Consider the following 17181-nt stretch of genomic DNA (forward strand, 5'->3'; position numbering starts at 1 on the left):
CAAAATCGTTGGTTTTCTTTTCCAATTTTACTCGCAACAGAAATTTGCTTCAAGACTACAGACATATGTATCAGTATAAATATGTTATCATATTTAAAACTCTCGGTATGATTTTAAAAACTTTAACAAAGCCGTGATTTCTACTTATTTCTTTGAGTTTATTTTTCGATAGCGTGGATACAAGCCGTTATCATACTTTTATTTTTTTATTTTCTTCCATTTTATTTTATGCTTATTTACATATATACATGTACGAGTATATATTTTTTGAGGTCATTTATTTAATATGTTTTCCACCTCCATTCGCGCCTTCAGTCGCACCGCAACAATCAAACGTAGCAAACCAGCCCGTAAACCACACCGACCAAACAACCAATCACTGAACCATATAACAACAGTGCGCTGTCGTTTGCTGCATGCCACACAAGGCTGCTGATTGCAGCAAACCGTAAGCATCTCCCCAATATCGCAAACAATATGCAGCGCCACAGCTCACGCCGGCATTTCGGCATTCATAGCGTTGTGTATTGCCATTGTGAATTATTACTTTTCGGTTGCAATTTCGCGCGCGCAATCACACTAACGCGCACGCACACACCTACACATACATGCATACGCAATATATCTCTATTTTATGCATAAAAATTGGAAAATTTGTTATTGAAAGTGTGTATTAAGTTGTAGGCGCTCACCACGCCGCGCGCCACCGCGCCGCATGCCGACGCTTTGTAAATTGGTGTTTTTGCGCCTTCGCACATTTATTGGCGCGCTGAGCTGTGTCGGCGCTGCGCTGGGCGCGCGCAGTAGATAGTGCAACGGATTTTGCAGTTGTTGTTGTTTTTGTTGTATAAGCGACAACTCGCAGTCGTTTGAGTTGGTTATGGAGACACACATAGATATATGTACATGTGTCGCCTATATTTTGGGTGCGCTTGATGGATTTATGTTGCACATTCGCATCAATTTTTCATTACTGGCTATGCGCTATGTGCTGCCACTTGTTTTTGTTGTATTTTAGTTTTTACTTTGCATTATTTTTGCTGCAATGCACTTTATTGTGCATATTTGTGGCATAACAACATTTTTTACGGGCATTTCTCTGTGTTCTTTGTTTAATTGCGGCGCGCATTTTTAACCCCCATATTGTTGTAGTTGTTGTTAATGCAGCGCGGGGAGTGTGCAAAGTCGCGTTATGCTTGCCAGCTTTTTTCCACATGTTTTTGCAAATCTATTGCGGCCTATATGCGCTTCTTTTTGTTGTAACACATTCGCTGCTGTTGTTGTTACTGCTGCTGTTTTTGTTTTTGTTGTTGTTTTATTTGCCAATTTTTCCGAATTTCTCCATTTGCTCACTTGGCGCGAAAATTTAATTTGATGTGCGGTCGCCACGTAATTTGTTGCAAACAACATCGTGTTCGCGTCGTTTGTGGCATTGCCTTTTAATGCAACACAAACGCGCTCACACACAACATAACAGTATTGGCATACTATGTATATCTATGTGTCGCCAAATCAATGCTGCGCTTTTACGTGCAACACTCCACATTGCAACTACTACGCCAATCGACAGCTGGAGTGTTGCATGTTATTTTGTTGTTGCAGCTAACTTTTTGCAGACTTTTTAATTTAATTTCTTGCATTTTTACAGTTGGCTGCCGTGTTATTTATAATTTTTAATGCATTAATTTTTTGCAATTAAGTGATAAATTTTGCGGTGAGGTTTTGTGATTTTCGCGGCGCTGCTGTAACTGTGTGTCGTTGGCATAGGCTGTGCGCGGAAAATGTTTTTCACTTTCAGACACTTTTTTCTGTGTTTTTTTTTTTCGTTTTTGCAACATGTTATTACATTGTTGGTGCTTTTCAGCGTTATAATTTCGTAATTTTTGTTGTTGTTGTTCGTTTTTTTTCGAAAGAGATATATAACTTTTAATTAAATTATAGTGATAGGCGTAGCGAGTGCCGCGCTTAAATCGGGGGGAAATAACGTGTGTTTTGCGGTTTTGCATTTTAAAATGTGCGGTCGCAGCTTAAAGCGCAGCAGCAGCGCCAACAGCTCAGCAACAATGTTGGATTTAATTATTTTTAATGCATATTATACTATTTTTTATAGCTACACTTAAAATGCCATAAATTTTGCAGCAAAACAAAAAGTGCGACTTTATCGCATTTTCTCTTCACTTTTAATTGCGGCGTAAAACAATGAGCATAATAAAGTAGAAAGGGGAAAAACAAATTGAATTTTATAATGGAAGAATTGTGTAATTAAATGTATTATTTATAATTATGAAAAGTAATGTAATTAGTTAATTTCTATGTGAGTGGATTTTAAAATTTCGAATAGGGAAATTCATTGGATAATAAGTCGTTGCCACTAAGACAACGACTCGCGTTCAAGGCAGAAAAGTTGCTCTTCTAGCTGTGAAATGTTCACTTGCCAACAGTTTGAGCTTTGTCAGGGAGGCAAATAAAATTTGCATTGGATTCTAAATTAAATATATATATATACAAGAAGAAGTAGAAAATATAGCGTCACCTAAACTGCAAAACAACATATCATCAAAAAAATCGAAATTGCCTTTTTTATTGCTTACTATTCACTACATAATTTTACGTATAAAAAATTTCAACTTCCGCTCTCATATACATAAACAACATATAACCAATTTATAACCAATATATAGGGAATATATAACCATTTTATAACCAATATATAGGGAATATATAACCATTTTATAACCAAAACTCAAATTTTGTTTCGATTTGAGTGGTTGGTGTTATAACGGTTTTCCTTCGCTTGTGAACTTATGAAAAGTCATGTTAAGTTATTTTTCATTTTAAGTGAAGATGTTTTTAAATAAAAACAAGTAAAGTGTGTTTGGTAAAAAAGGTAAATATACACAAAATTTCGTGAACTAAAAAATGTTTGTAAAAGATGAAAATAAAGAACCCAAAAATTAAATGCTTGGATTTTTCTCAAAAAATTTAAGGTTTTGTGAAAAAGTCATCAAAGCAAAAGTTGTAGATCTCTTCATTGCCAATTACTTTGGAGTACAACATTTTTCTATAGAATTGTCAGTTTTGCCGAAAATCGAAATAAACTGTTTTAACTCTTAAAATTATTTTTAATTCTTCAAATTAACTACCCTCTCCCTTTCTCTTACCGACCACGGTATGGCACACTGGAGACTGTTAAAATTTGCGTCAAGCGCAAGCATCTTAAGGACTACTACTCCTCATGGACCTAGCAACAGAACTCCATTTGGTATCGTAAAGACACAAAACTGATCTATGCTTAGCTCAATGGCTTACCAGATGAACCTTACCCAACCTAATCTTACCATTAAAAATAGTCTAAAGTTACAATTCTGCATGTCTTAAGAATTGAAGACATTAGGAACTTCTGAATCTACTTCCCAAAAGGATATAATATATTAATGTGCAAGTAAAAAATTTTATATGGGCAATTCTAAAAAAATTAAAATATTCTTAAACTTCTTTTATAGCAATCGAAAAGTAACATGGGATTAACTTACTGCTATTACCTGCCCGTATTGTAAGAGTTAAAAGGCTTGAGTTTGTCAGTGTGGAAATAGTTAAGTAAGAGCTATCAGCATGAGCGGAGGGCAGCTGATGATAGACCCGACTATTTCAGGTTTATATTGGAATACTGTATAAATATGCAAATATTCCAAAAAAAAAAACAATAAAAAAATAAAAATTGACATTTTTACACTACAACAACAGTGAAGTTATTTAGCAGCAAATATACTTGAAATGAGGCAACTAATAAAATTGCATATGAATTTTCAATATAATTTTAAATATATATATTTAATTTTTATTGTTATTGAAATAAAAGAAAATAAGTGTAATTCTGAAGGACAAGTTCGAAAAAAATATTAGCTTCATTTCAATTAATTTTGTAATTTTACAAAAATCTCCACCACACTTGCAGCAATGAAATATTTATATGTGAAAAAGTATACAACAAGTAATTGGATAACAATTTGACAAACCAAAAACAAAACAAAAAAAATAGAAATAATAAATTACGTGATAAACGTAAAATGACTCAAACAGCTTGCGAACAACAGCAAAATTATGATGGATCACCAATCAAGCAACACCATCAACTTGCAACAGCAATGCAACAACGAGGATTAACAGCAAAAAACGAGCGCATAACAATAAGAATGCAGCAACAACAAGAGTTAACAACATTACCCATTGCCGCAGCAACAGCAACAACAACAACAGCAATGTTGTGTTACGCTGGCATGAACATATAAAGCCAATAAGATTTTTTTCCGCTTTAGTTTGCGTATGCGCTTTTTACTCAACGATTTTTATTAAAATCCAACGCTTTTATTATTATTATTTTTATAATAATTTTTCGCTTCTTTCGGCGTTTGCAACGCTGTCGCTATCGCTGTTTTTTCCAACATATTCTACACTGCAACATTGCAGGCAATTCCTTTTAACCAGGTATTAACGAATATATCCATTCCGCATTCGTTGGAGCACCTAGGCGAGTCGTGTTGTTGTTGTTGTCGTATCGGCCTTTTCGGCGCTTGTACACAAGCTCGTACATTTTTATGGCGGATTTGTGTGATCCGTTGCAATTTTGTGTTGCATTGTTTTGTGGCCTCAAACGTGTTCGATATTTACGTGTTTTTTTTTTCGATTCATCCGTTGCAGCGATTTTGTGGCAATTTTTTGCTTTTTAACAAAAACCATTTTTTCCGGCTTGCACATTTGACTCTGCTGCCATTCTTTCGCACACAACCGTATGTGTATACATTCATATATAGTAAATGTGTGTGTTTCTAGGGCCTGTGCAGTATTGACTGACTGTCCATCCGACTAACTGACTGACTGTGACGAACTGCCCGTCTGCGTTGAGCTTTTGTCCACCACGGCCCCGAACGGCTGGCGGTTGGCGGTTGGCTTGTTCGTTCGTACGCCATTGCGGCACTTTTGTTTACCCTTGCTACGTGCAACGCCTCAGCATAGCCAAGAGCATAAAGTGCAAGCGATCACCGAATCGGCCAGCCAGACAGCCATCCAGCATCCACGCTCATTATTTTTATATGATTTTTGCGGTTTTTAAGGTTCTCATGCCAGGTTGTCATAATTTTTTGCTCATCTTCTACGCCGCTTTTTTGTTGCACAGCGCACAACAGCCGTTTTCAATATTTCTATGGTTGCTTTTTATTTGTGGACTTGCCACTTTTAAGCAATTTTCTTTCTTTTCGTTTATGTTTTTCTCGTATTCTTTCCCGTTTTATGTGCAACAAAGATTATATTTATTTTGTTGCTGGCCATAGCGCAAAGGGATATTGCGGGAGGTGATGCTTCATATAATCTTTTTTGTGCCGCTGCAGCTTAAAGTTGAAAGCAGTCGAAGTTAACGATACATTCGACCGCATTATCGACGGGTCACACGAACCTTATACAACAACACAAATGTTGCAAAAAAAAGAAAAAAAAAAACTGTTTTTACACTAACATCAGGCAGCAAATTTAATGGACGTTGGCATACAGCACTCAATACAATAACAACAACAGCGCATAATAGTACTTTTGCAGCAAGTACACTTGAAGTGAGGCAATCAATAAAATTTAATATGAAATTTTAATATAATTACAGTTTGATTTCGTTATGCTCGGTTCGGTCATAGTTTACGGTGGTGGCGTTGGTGCAACATTACTCAATGCCAATCAACGAGGTCAAGGATCATTGAGCTCGGGCGAAAGGCTGTGCATAGCAGGAATTCGGTTACATATTGATGGGTGAAATGTTAGCATTAATGTTGAAAGTTACAACACAGTATTTGGAACTAATTATATAACTTTAATATTATTCAAAAATATTCTAAAAAAAAATTATTATTTGCCTTTTCTTCTTATTTAACAAAAGAAAAATATTTAAAAAAAATTAAAAGAAAAAAATTTTAAAATATTAAAGTTATAAATTAAAATTGGAAAAAAATTAAAAAGTGTATGTCAAAATATTAAAACAAAAAAAACTTAAAAATTAAATAAAATTTAATTAAAATAACTAATAAAAAATTGAAAGCTTTAGAAGAAAATTTAAAATTAAATTAAAAAATAAGGAAAACAAATAAATATTAGAAGATTAAGATCAAAGTTAATTTTAGAAATCATGCAAAAACAAATTATCTTAACAATAACGAAAAACTAGTAGTAAAAACAATTTAAAATAATTTAAAAAAAGTAAGGACTAATTTAAAAAAAATTAAAATTAAAAATATTTACAATATATTAATATTAAGAGGAAAAATAGTTTTTAAAATAATGCAAAAAAAAATAAAAAATAATTTAAAATAATAAATGAAAAAATTAAAATATTTATAGAAACTAAAAAATAAATTAAATAATTAGTAATTCGCAATTAAAAAATTAAAAATAACTACGAAAATGCAAAAGAAAAATATTATGCCTCAAAATTTAAAATTTAATTAGATACAGCTTTCCAACAGCTAGTTTCGAAAATCTTTTTGAGAACTAGTGTGGAACTAATAAACGAAGATAATATGAAAATATTAAAACAGATATATAAAAAAAGATATAAAAGGAGATATAAAAAAATAAATTAATTAATTAAAAATTAGAAAAAATAATAAAATATGATTAAATACAGACTTCCAAAAACAGGTATCGAAATTAAACAAAAAAATTAATTAATTAATTATAAATAGAAAATTAATCGATTAATTAAAAATTAAAAAAATTAAATAAAATTTACAATAATATACATATATATAGAACTAATAAATTAAAATAATATATGTCAAAATTACAACACTTAGAGAAATTAAAAAGTAATTAATTAAATAATTTTCTAATTTTTATTTATTTTTTAATTAATTAATTAGTTAAAAATTAGAAAAAAATTTAAAATTTACAACAAAAATATTAGAGCAAAATAGTTTTAAAAAATATTTATTCCGAAAACTTTTTTGAGAACTAGTATAGAACTTGGACTGCAAGTGAATGTTAAATATTCAGTAATGTTTTATTATTGGTAATATTCGCAAAAGCAATTCAGTTCTAAAAATTGCTCATATTTCTGCGTTTAAATTATTCAGTGTTCCGTTTACTATTTCCCAACACCAAATATAATTAGCAATAAAGATCAGCATTTACACAGTTTCACACAAACAAACATGTGCGGATTTGTATGGACAGAAAAAACACATTCACATCAATCTCATATGCAAATGGCAATTTATTTATTGTCTATTTTATTTATTAATAATGTTCATAATTGTCAAATTTGGCAAATTTATTGCGCCAACGCGAGCAAGTGATTTCGAGAGGGAACGATATTTACTGCCCAAAAAACGAGCAGAAATCAGCGCTTTTGTGGAGAGAAGGAGTTGGTGGAGGGGCAGTAGGCTTATGCAAATTCACAAGTTTGCAGATGTGCGACCGGGACCAGGCAGGCGCTGAGTGTGAAAAAATTTACGAGCTGCAGTTGAAATGTATCTCACCTTCATTATGACAAAAAAATAACAACAAATACAGTTCAACTGCCAGCCAAGACGTTGGCGTGCAACATAAGACATAAAAAGTAAGAAATAAATAAAAATATGCAGTATGTTGCATGCAACAAAATGCAGGATTTTAACGATTTATTTATTTATTTCTTTTTTATAATCTTTTAGACTTCTTTATATATGCATGTAAATATGTTTACTATAAGCCAGTTGTCAATGGAGACGCATTGTTGTTGTGATACATTTACATATACGGATGTGTGTCTTTATTTGTCGCTGGCTGCTCACTCACCTTTAAGATTAATGGCGGCAGATTTAATTTGTTTTTGGGTGTTCTGATATTCATTACTGTATGTGTGTTTGTGTATGTGTGTTTTTATACTTCTTTGGGTTGGGATTCGACTTGTTCTTGCTCTGTCGTCTTTTCGTGACAACAAACAACGCGCACATGCATGCCTATGGACATTGCATGCGTGTGGCAGCAACAGCTAACAACAACAGCAACGAAAACCCTTAATGCAACAACAACAACAACACCACTCATCACCAACATAAAGCATAAAAACGTGTTTGCAGTTGACAAAAATGATGCTGCCCCTCACAGCGCATTGCGGTGTGTCGCCGCATAAGCTGGAGTTTGTTTTCTCCACGCTCTTTCAATGCTGCACGCTGCACACTATGCGCAGTATGCAGTCCACCTCACATGCGCACCAACTTGACTTTAATTTATTTCATTGTTGTTGTTGTTGCTTTTTTCATCTTTTATTTTATACAAAATGCGCACGCACAACAGAAATGTATGTACATATGTATGTTGCACAGATTTGTTGCATCACAGGGTGAAATATCCCTTGAATGGTGGAAAAAATCAGCATAGAAATCACAACGTGGGCGACATTTTAGTGCGCCTCGGCTTGGTTTGGGTTTGCCGCACTCCACTCAACTCCCTGTTGCCTACCACATACATACATACATGCATGCATTTGTTTACCAACGCTGTTGTGTTGTTGCATAAGCATGCGTATGTATGTGGCTACACGTATGCGCGGGAATGTGACATGTAAACACCGGCTCTAAATGCCATAAAAGTGATGCTACGTGTGCCATAATGGTCGAGTCAAGTCGAGTGCTATTTGACGCTGCAAAGGTGTCACAAAGGCAATCTGCTGTTTATGCAACCATTTCTGTTTGTGCTGCTGCGAATTGCAAAAATAATACTAAAAACTTGTATTTACATTTTATGCTGGCATCTGTTTTGAGTGCGTTGAGTGGCAAGCGCTGTGTGGCATGGCTAAAATTTTTCTAGCAGAAATTTCTGCAGCAAGTGGGTGAAAAACGGACATTAAAATGAAATAGACTTGAGAGAAAAGTTGTAGAAAGAAATCAGTTTTTAGAAAAATGTAGAAACGTTTTGTCTAGAAGATCAGTGGCGTTGATTACTAGAAGAAATATTGCTTTATAAGCCAAGGGATTGGCAATTAAATGTTTTTCGTCGACTAATTCTTCTTGGTAGAGAAGAAATTTTAATAAAAAAAAAATTATTTGTTAAATTTGTTTTAAGTTTTATACTAAAATATAATAATATGTATACTTGCAACAATTTAAAAAAATCACTTTAATTCACCTAGTCTGTCAAAACAATCTTGCACAGTCAGTCAAATATTTTTTTTTTTTCATTTTTATAAGCATACAGAAAAATCTGAAAGCCGCTATGCAGCCAAAGCAAGTTCCTATAAGCGTACACACAAGCCAGCTATTTGCACTTCAAATGCAGTCTGAACAAATTATTCCGAAAACCCCCAATGTCAATGCAATAATGAAGACAAACAACCACCAAAGTGGCGGGCGGCACAGCGCGCCACAGCATAACAACATCGAGTGTGAGCGAGTGACTGAGTGATGACATCCAAGCGGCGCAAACAGCAGCAGGCAGAGACGCTGTTGCGATCGCCGCATAATGCCCGTGCATATATAAATACATATGTATTTACCTGTTGGATACAAATCTCCTGCTGTGCGTGGCGCTGATGTGACATGAATACGTTTACTTATTTGATGGACTGTCAGTGTGGCAGACGATATTGCTGCTGTGACAAAATACAATGTTTATATTTAGTTGTTGAGCTGCGGTTGATATGTTTGTTTAATTTTGTTGTGATCCTTTTCATTTTATTTGTACTTCCTTCAGTTATTATATTTATTTCTTTTATTTATTTTTTCATTTTATTGGCGCAGAAGTCATTTGTATACGGTTGCTGTGTGTAGCAAAGGCAGCAACGACATTGTGGTAAGCAAAGAAAATGGCCACGCTTCGATGAAAGGCATACAAAATGACGTTTGGAATGCTTAATTAGTGAGTCTGCTTCTTGTGCAACAGTTCAATTTTTTTGTAATAAAATTGTAGAAAATGGAGTTTTAAGAATTTTTAAACTTTATAATTAGTTTCTTTAATAATTTTGACTTAGGGGGCGGTTAGGCTTCAATGCAAATGAGCCAGTTTCTATACAAGAATTTGACTTTGATCGTTCAGTTTGTATGACAGCTACATATATGCTATAGTGGTCCCATCTAAGCAATTATTTCGGAGAGTGTATCGTTGCTTTGGAAAATAATGCATGCTGAGTTTAGTTGGAATATCTCGTTCAATAAAAAAGTTTTCCTTACAAAGACTTGAATTTGAACGCTCAATTTGCAAGGCAGCCACCTTGCCTTGGGTTAAAGAAAAATCTATAAATATTTTAATTAAAAGAAATTACAGCATTTTTAGCATGTAAAACTCAACCACTCCCTCCCTTCCATTTCCCGACTACATATTCTTTCATTTCAGTTATACATATTCTCTGCCTTTTCATTTCCAATGGGTCTGATACTACTGTTATTGCTTTCATATTTTAACATTATCAAAGTCTTCAGGCTCTCTAAACTGGAATTTAAATCCTCAAAAATAAAATTTAAAAAATCAATAAATAAAAAAATAAAAAAGTAATATTAAACAAAAAATACTATATCAACAAACAATTATTTTATCTGTGCTACAATACATATGATTCAGCGCCGTCTCTAAAACTACTTGCCCTTGACCCAGCGCACATTGGAAAATTACTTTATCAGCGAAATCAAACTAAGTTGCATGTTGAAAATTGAGTTTTCTTTGACTGCCACAATTGTGTAAAATTAACTTCTTCAATGTTGCAGCCATTTTTTCTGGCACATTGCTGATTGCGTTATCTCTGTTATTGCTACCACTTCGAGCAGCGCAGTAGCGAATTTCATTTATATACATATATGTATGTGTGTAGTAACAAATTCGCTTATAAATAACGAAAAAAGTTTTTTGCGCTGACATCATAATTGCAACCACATGTGGCAAATGTACAACCAAAGCTTGGTAGCGAGACGGCAGCTATTGCAAAAAAAAAAACGAAAACAAAAACAATAAAAGAACATACTAAATTAAGTAGTAAGAACGCTAGTGTTTGCGGTGGCGCGCAAAGTTGATGAAATTGCTTAAAAAAACTATTAAAGGCACAATGGTGTATATGTACTTGGCTTTGAAAGAGATTATATAAATACATGAGAAGTATTTAAAAAATATTTCTTTAATAAGTCTAAAATTATTATTTTTAATAAATTTTTTAAATTAAAATTTTTAATTAATTTTTAATTTTTTTTAATTTAATTTTTTAATTAAATTTTAAAATTAAGTTTTTTAATTAATATTCCAATTAATTTTTAAAATTAAAATTTTTAATTAATTTTCTAATTAATTTTTAAAATTAAATTTTTTAATTAATTTTTAAAATTAAATTTTCCAATTAAATTTTAAAATTATATTTTTTAATTAATTTTTTAAATTAAATTTTTTTATTAATATTTTAAATTAAGTTTTTTAATTAATTTTCTAATTAATTTTTAAAATTCAATTTTTTAATTAATTTTTAAAATTAAGTCTTTTAATTAATTTTCTGTTTAATTTTTAAAATTAAATTTTTAATTAATTTTTTAAATTGAAAATTTTAGTTTTCTAAAGCATTAATCCTCTCTCTTCAACTCTACATTCAAGCTAGTAGACATTTTTTTGCCTCTTGTCAAAACTAAGCGAGTGGCTAATCGAACAAGCACCTAGCATAAATCGCAGATAATCATAAAGCCACAGTTCTACTACTTTTAGTACACTCTATTATTGATGTCTAACTAATAGTAAAACTAGAAAAGTGTAAATCTACTCGCAAATGGTATAAAATTACAAAGCATTATTTTAAAAACGTCCGAAAGCTGCACTTTACCCTACCGCTCAAATATCTACGTACATATCGATATATATGCATTTAGCTGCACCCTTGCCTTATTGCATTTATATAAGTATTTCATTTTATTTTAGCGTCACAACACAGCCGTCCGTCCGTCCGTCCGCTAGCCGTATAATTTCTGTGTTTACTGTAATGTTAAAATTATAACGCATAAGTCACGAAATCGCTTAAGGCGACTGTGAGGTTGTGGCAGCAATGCAATAAGAAAAATGGGATGTAAAGAAAATATAAGCAAGAATAATTTGCTTGGCTTGTATTTAGTTGGGGCGGCAATTGCAGTTGCGGGACATGTTGCAGCCGCCGCCACCGACGTCACCGCGGCATGTGAAAATCTTTCAACACGAAACATGCTTTTTTTCTGCTGCTGCCGCAGCCACTACTGGCTCTTGTCTATACTGCATTTTATTTTATTTTTGCTCTTTGTTTTGGCTACAGCTGAGCTTGTGTGTAATTTTTTCGAAAAATTTTTTTATTTTCATTTTTAATTTTTTCAATTTTTTTTTTTGATTTCTCAAAGCTTTGCACTGCTGCTTTGTTTGGTTGCAGCCATGTTCCAACAAGGTCTACGTAAGCGCATTTGCACATATGCAACTGAATACGTGTGTGCGTGTGTTTGTGTATTACGTCTGTAGCATGCATTCTGCCATATGTAAGACTAATTTTATACGCGCTGCCATAACAACAAAATGGTTTATTAAGAAGGGAAATGAAGCGTTTGCCATGTAGAAATTAAAAACAGCAACTACACGAACAACAACAACCAACACAATCATTGCAGTGCAGAAAATGTGCAATTTGCGGCATGCATGTGTGTGTGTGTGCATATGTGTGCTGGTGGAAAAGAGACGGTGCGCTGGTGTGGCGCAGCACAAAATGCGCAAAAGTCTGTAAAAATAGACACACTCACGTACACAAATAAGTGAGACGAAAAGCAAAAAGCTACAAATTGCTGGCGGAGGGGGCACCGCATAACAGCAGCAGCAGCAGCCGTAGCCGTGGCATGATGGCGTGCTAAAGTTAATTAACCGACAATTTTCTGCTTTTTCTTCATATTTATGCATTGCTTCAGCGCGTTTCTGATATGTACAATTTTTTTTCCGCCGCACAAATTCTATCAGCATTGTTCTTGCTTTTACGCTTTATTTTCTGCCTGTTGGTTGAACGAAAAAAAATTACTAAAAATAATAGCAAAAACAAAAAGTTGTGCTCAACATATGTTAGTTATGCACAAAATTCAATGCATAAGTGGCACTAATAGCGCTGCGAATAATTTCAAGTGATTGAGCGACCATGAAAAATAGTACAATTAAAATTAAAGAGCCAGAGTAACTGAAAAACTGGCGCTAGAAGCAATAACAGCATTTTTATTCAATTTTGTTCATATATAATAAAATAGAGATAATTATGTTTGAATAGAGTAGCATTGACCTTTGGTCGTTTTAGAAAATTAGACAATAAACAACATGGCAGCATGGCTGCTGCAAAGCCACCCTACGCAAGCAGAAAAGCAACAAATGCTAGAGCTAACAACCGACTGGCAATTGAACAGCACATATGAATGTAAATATGTACAAGATATGCATATGCATATATGTACAAATATATATGTGTGTGTTTTTGTATGATATTCACCACATTTGTATGTATATACATATGTATGTACCTCAACCGCATCTATGTATTTGTACCACATTCATGGTCTCTAATACCGCCTTCATTTAGCCTTTTACGCTGACATTTTGTCGTCCCAACTCCAACTGTCTAATAATAATGAAATATTTGTGGAAATTCTTCAAAGATTCTAATTTTCTTTTGTTCTGCTGCAGACACGCATGTATTATACTATTTAGGCGGCACACATGTGCGTGTGTTTGTGTGTGCATATGAGTATGCTTGCACTCGCTACGCCACATAATTCAACCAAAAGCGAAGAATTTGATCTTAAAACCCCACAACAAACAAAAACAACAACAAAATTATTCAGATTGCTTTCTCCGATTTTTCTGGAGGGATTTTGTGGAAGGAGTATTAAGTTACCTAAACCGCATGCACTGCCTTGTAAGCATTCAAGAGTGTGTATGTATGTTGCTATATTTAAATTCACATACATATGTACACAAAAATTAGTAAAATGAACATCTAACAATTTAGAAATGTGAGGAAACGATTTATTAAGATTTTCTTAGATGGTGGAGGAAGATTTCTGATTGAAAAATTAACGACGACTTGAAAGTAAAAAGTTTTATAGACTTATAAACACGAAAAGAGTTCACAAAACTCAACTTCCGCTTCCTAAATATGTAATACTACATAATAAAATCTAAAATTGAAGGTCTTAGTGACACACAAATATGACTTTTATTGCTGCTGCAGGGAAGAACTCAAGCAAATTATTATTTATATTCTAAAATATTTTTAAACTGGAAAGCTAAAAACGCTACTTAAAAACAAAAATTAATATATTTTTCTATAAATAATTATATTACATATATATGTAAGTAAATATAAAATTATTTTCTTCAACCAAAGCAATGCATATGCCGCTCAAAATTAGTATCTAATAATGCTACTTTGTCTGCGCACGCACAATACATCGCCATTGAAACTCATAATGGACTCCCTTTCAACTACAGCCAGTCAGGCATTTTGTTGGCCGCGCAACAACATATGTTTTGAGAAACTTTGCTGAAGTCAGCAAGGGCTGAGTCGAATCAAAAAAGTAGCATTAAAGTATAACAAAATTAAAACAAACAAAAAATTTTCTAAAATATAAAGAAAAAAATATATATAAAGGAACTAAAAAAAAATTAAATAAAAGTATAAAAAAACTTAAACAAATTATAAAACTGCAGCCTCCATGCAACAAGTTCACACACAGGCAAATATTGCGCCTGTAGCCGTGCAAGGCAATCGAGTAATGTCCAATAATCTAAGTAAGTAAGCAACCAACCAACCAAACAGCTTAGCTGGCAGCCAAGCAGTCAGCCAGCTCAGCATGCCAGCCGGCTCAGCTAGTCACTCACTTAGGCGCTGTTGTTGCAGTCAAGCGTGCGATGAACCAGCGAACCTATAATAATGATAAGCTGGTTTTTAATCAGAAAATTTATTGTATATCTCTCACGTATCGCTTGGCGAGTCGAATTCGAGTTGATGATGGGTTATGGTTGGCCATAATTATAGGTCCTGTCAAATGCTAAATGAAAAGATACACATGCATATCAAGCTGAAAAGGGCACACAGAACTATACAGAGTGAGGTATATTTAATATATATACATATATAAATATATTTATATGTGTATATGTGCATGTGTGAATTGAGCACCTTTTAGTGTTATTTCACATGACTTTTTAGTGTTCGTAGGTGTGCGTGTCTGCAGTTTGGTTGCATGCGTGACGCCTATTTGTCGTTGTTGGGCTCTTTATTTGTTGAAAAAGAATTTGGCATAATTTTTATAAATATTTTTAAATTTTTAATAATAATTTTATAAGGTTTTCTTCGAAACTTAGTTCATTTCAGCCTTAAAGTTTTTTAGGTTTTTTTTTTTTAATTTTTTTATGTGGATTTTCAGATTTTTTTTTTTTGGAAACGATTTTTCTTTATTTTTTGTTAGAGCAAAATGTTTTGTACTTTTTTTAATATACATATTTCCCAATTTTTTTATTTATATGTAATTATTTATAATATTCAATAAAAAAACTTACCACTTGCACTTGTGCCGAAATTGTCTGAAATTAAAATAAAAATGTAATTATTATAATACATATATACATACATTTAGAATATATTTTCAGCATCTTAAGCTGATTATAAACCTGAAAAAGTCTTATTTTTGTTTCTTAAGTCTATCATATTAAACACAGCTTAAGTGGTGTCTTCCTAGTTTTGTTGCTGTCGCTTCTTTTCTTGAATGAAATTTTCCTTTGACATACGTTGCACCTCAAAATATTTTTTAAGACCTAATACTTAGCATAAAATTATACAAAACATAACACAACCCATCTCGAATTTCATTCTTAAATTCATTCATTCATGACCACAACTAACCGATATTAATCAAATTAATATCAGACCATTAATAAATCTTTGCTGAAGCTAAACACCTTGCCACATTCATAGATTGTTTGTGACACGTTCAAATTCACTTGCCTTTATGGTGTCATCAAAATCAATGTCAAAATCACAAAATCACTAAAGACCGCTATATTTCACTTTAAAACTAAACAAAAGTGATTTTGTTTGCTTAAATCGATTTGGTGGCACTTTGTGATTTTCATAATTTTTTTCCGCTGATTTTGATTCATTATTGTTTATATGCACATAATAACTATGCAACAACTTAAGTCGCGCCCAAACAAAGTAAAATAAACTTTTTAAACCTAAAATAACAATGCTAAGCCAACCAAAGCCGTGATTTGTTTCGTGGTGTCGGTGTATTTTGGGGTTTTCACAAAAATTTTTTTCTTCCCAGCAAATACACACATACATAAAAAGAGTACATTTGATGTTGTTGTTGTGTAGTGTGGCCACATATTTATAACATTGTTATGTTGCTGTTGGTATTATTAGCGAATAAAAATGAAATATATGTTTTGCCATCAATCAAATTCGTAGCGAATGTGCTGTGCGACTGCGTGTGTTCGTATGTGAGTGTGTGTGTGTGTGTTTATCTGTTTTGAGGAAGCACAGGAGTGAATGAATGTACAAATGAATGAATGAATTGAAATTGGAATTAGATGGAATGTATGCCGTGCTCTTGGCAGACCGCAGATATTTTGGAAATATTTCGTTTGTGTGCTTTAAGAAATCCGTGAGCAAAACAAAACAAAAACAAAGTGTTTTTTAAATAAAACGCGTATTTAAGCAATCATATACAAAAAACTTGAGCTGTACATAAATCATGCCAGAAAATAAGTAAATTAAAGGTTTTTGTTATAATCAAGCTCGGGGCGTTAAAAAGGTTCCAACATGTGTGTTTCTTAAATCTTATTGTTTTCCGTATGAATCATGGGTTCGCTTGTAGGCGTGATCGTTTCACATTTTTGTGTGGCATCTTGCGATTCGTCATCGGCAAATCAATAAAAAGCAACTCAACTTTGATGTTTGCAGTATTACGGGCGAGAGACATACATATATGTATATTAAAATTTGAGTAGGATATTGAGCAAACAAAGTTGAAAATTTTATTTCGCATTTTGAGCGCTTCCGAGAATTTGCATAAAAGCAGCTAGAGCATGGGAAAGGGGATTAAAAAGTATGCTAATGTTTAGAAGAAAAAAGACGGCGATGAATAGCATGTGATTTAGAGACAGAATTATATTAGAAGTTGTTAATCATGCAATACTGGA

At 32.9% G+C, this 17181-nt stretch overlaps 1 protein-coding gene across 1 annotated transcript in view; it reads right to left on the reverse strand.

The window, feature by feature from the left end:
• The window catches only part of LOC105231083 (homeobox protein homothorax), a 320426-nt gene that overhangs the window by 51652 nt on the left and 251593 nt on the right, over positions 1 to 17181 (reverse strand). Inside the window, exon 10 of the mRNA XM_049448510.1 lies at positions 15538 to 15561. Coding sequence (XP_049304467.1) covers positions 15538 to 15561 — 24 coding nt within the window. The remainder of the gene's footprint in view (positions 1 to 15537; positions 15562 to 17181) is intronic.

The sequence above is a fragment of the Bactrocera dorsalis genome, chromosome 2 (assembly GCF_023373825.1).
Source record: "Bactrocera dorsalis isolate Fly_Bdor chromosome 2, ASM2337382v1, whole genome shotgun sequence".
NCBI lineage: Eukaryota > Metazoa > Arthropoda > Insecta > Diptera > Tephritidae > Bactrocera > Bactrocera dorsalis.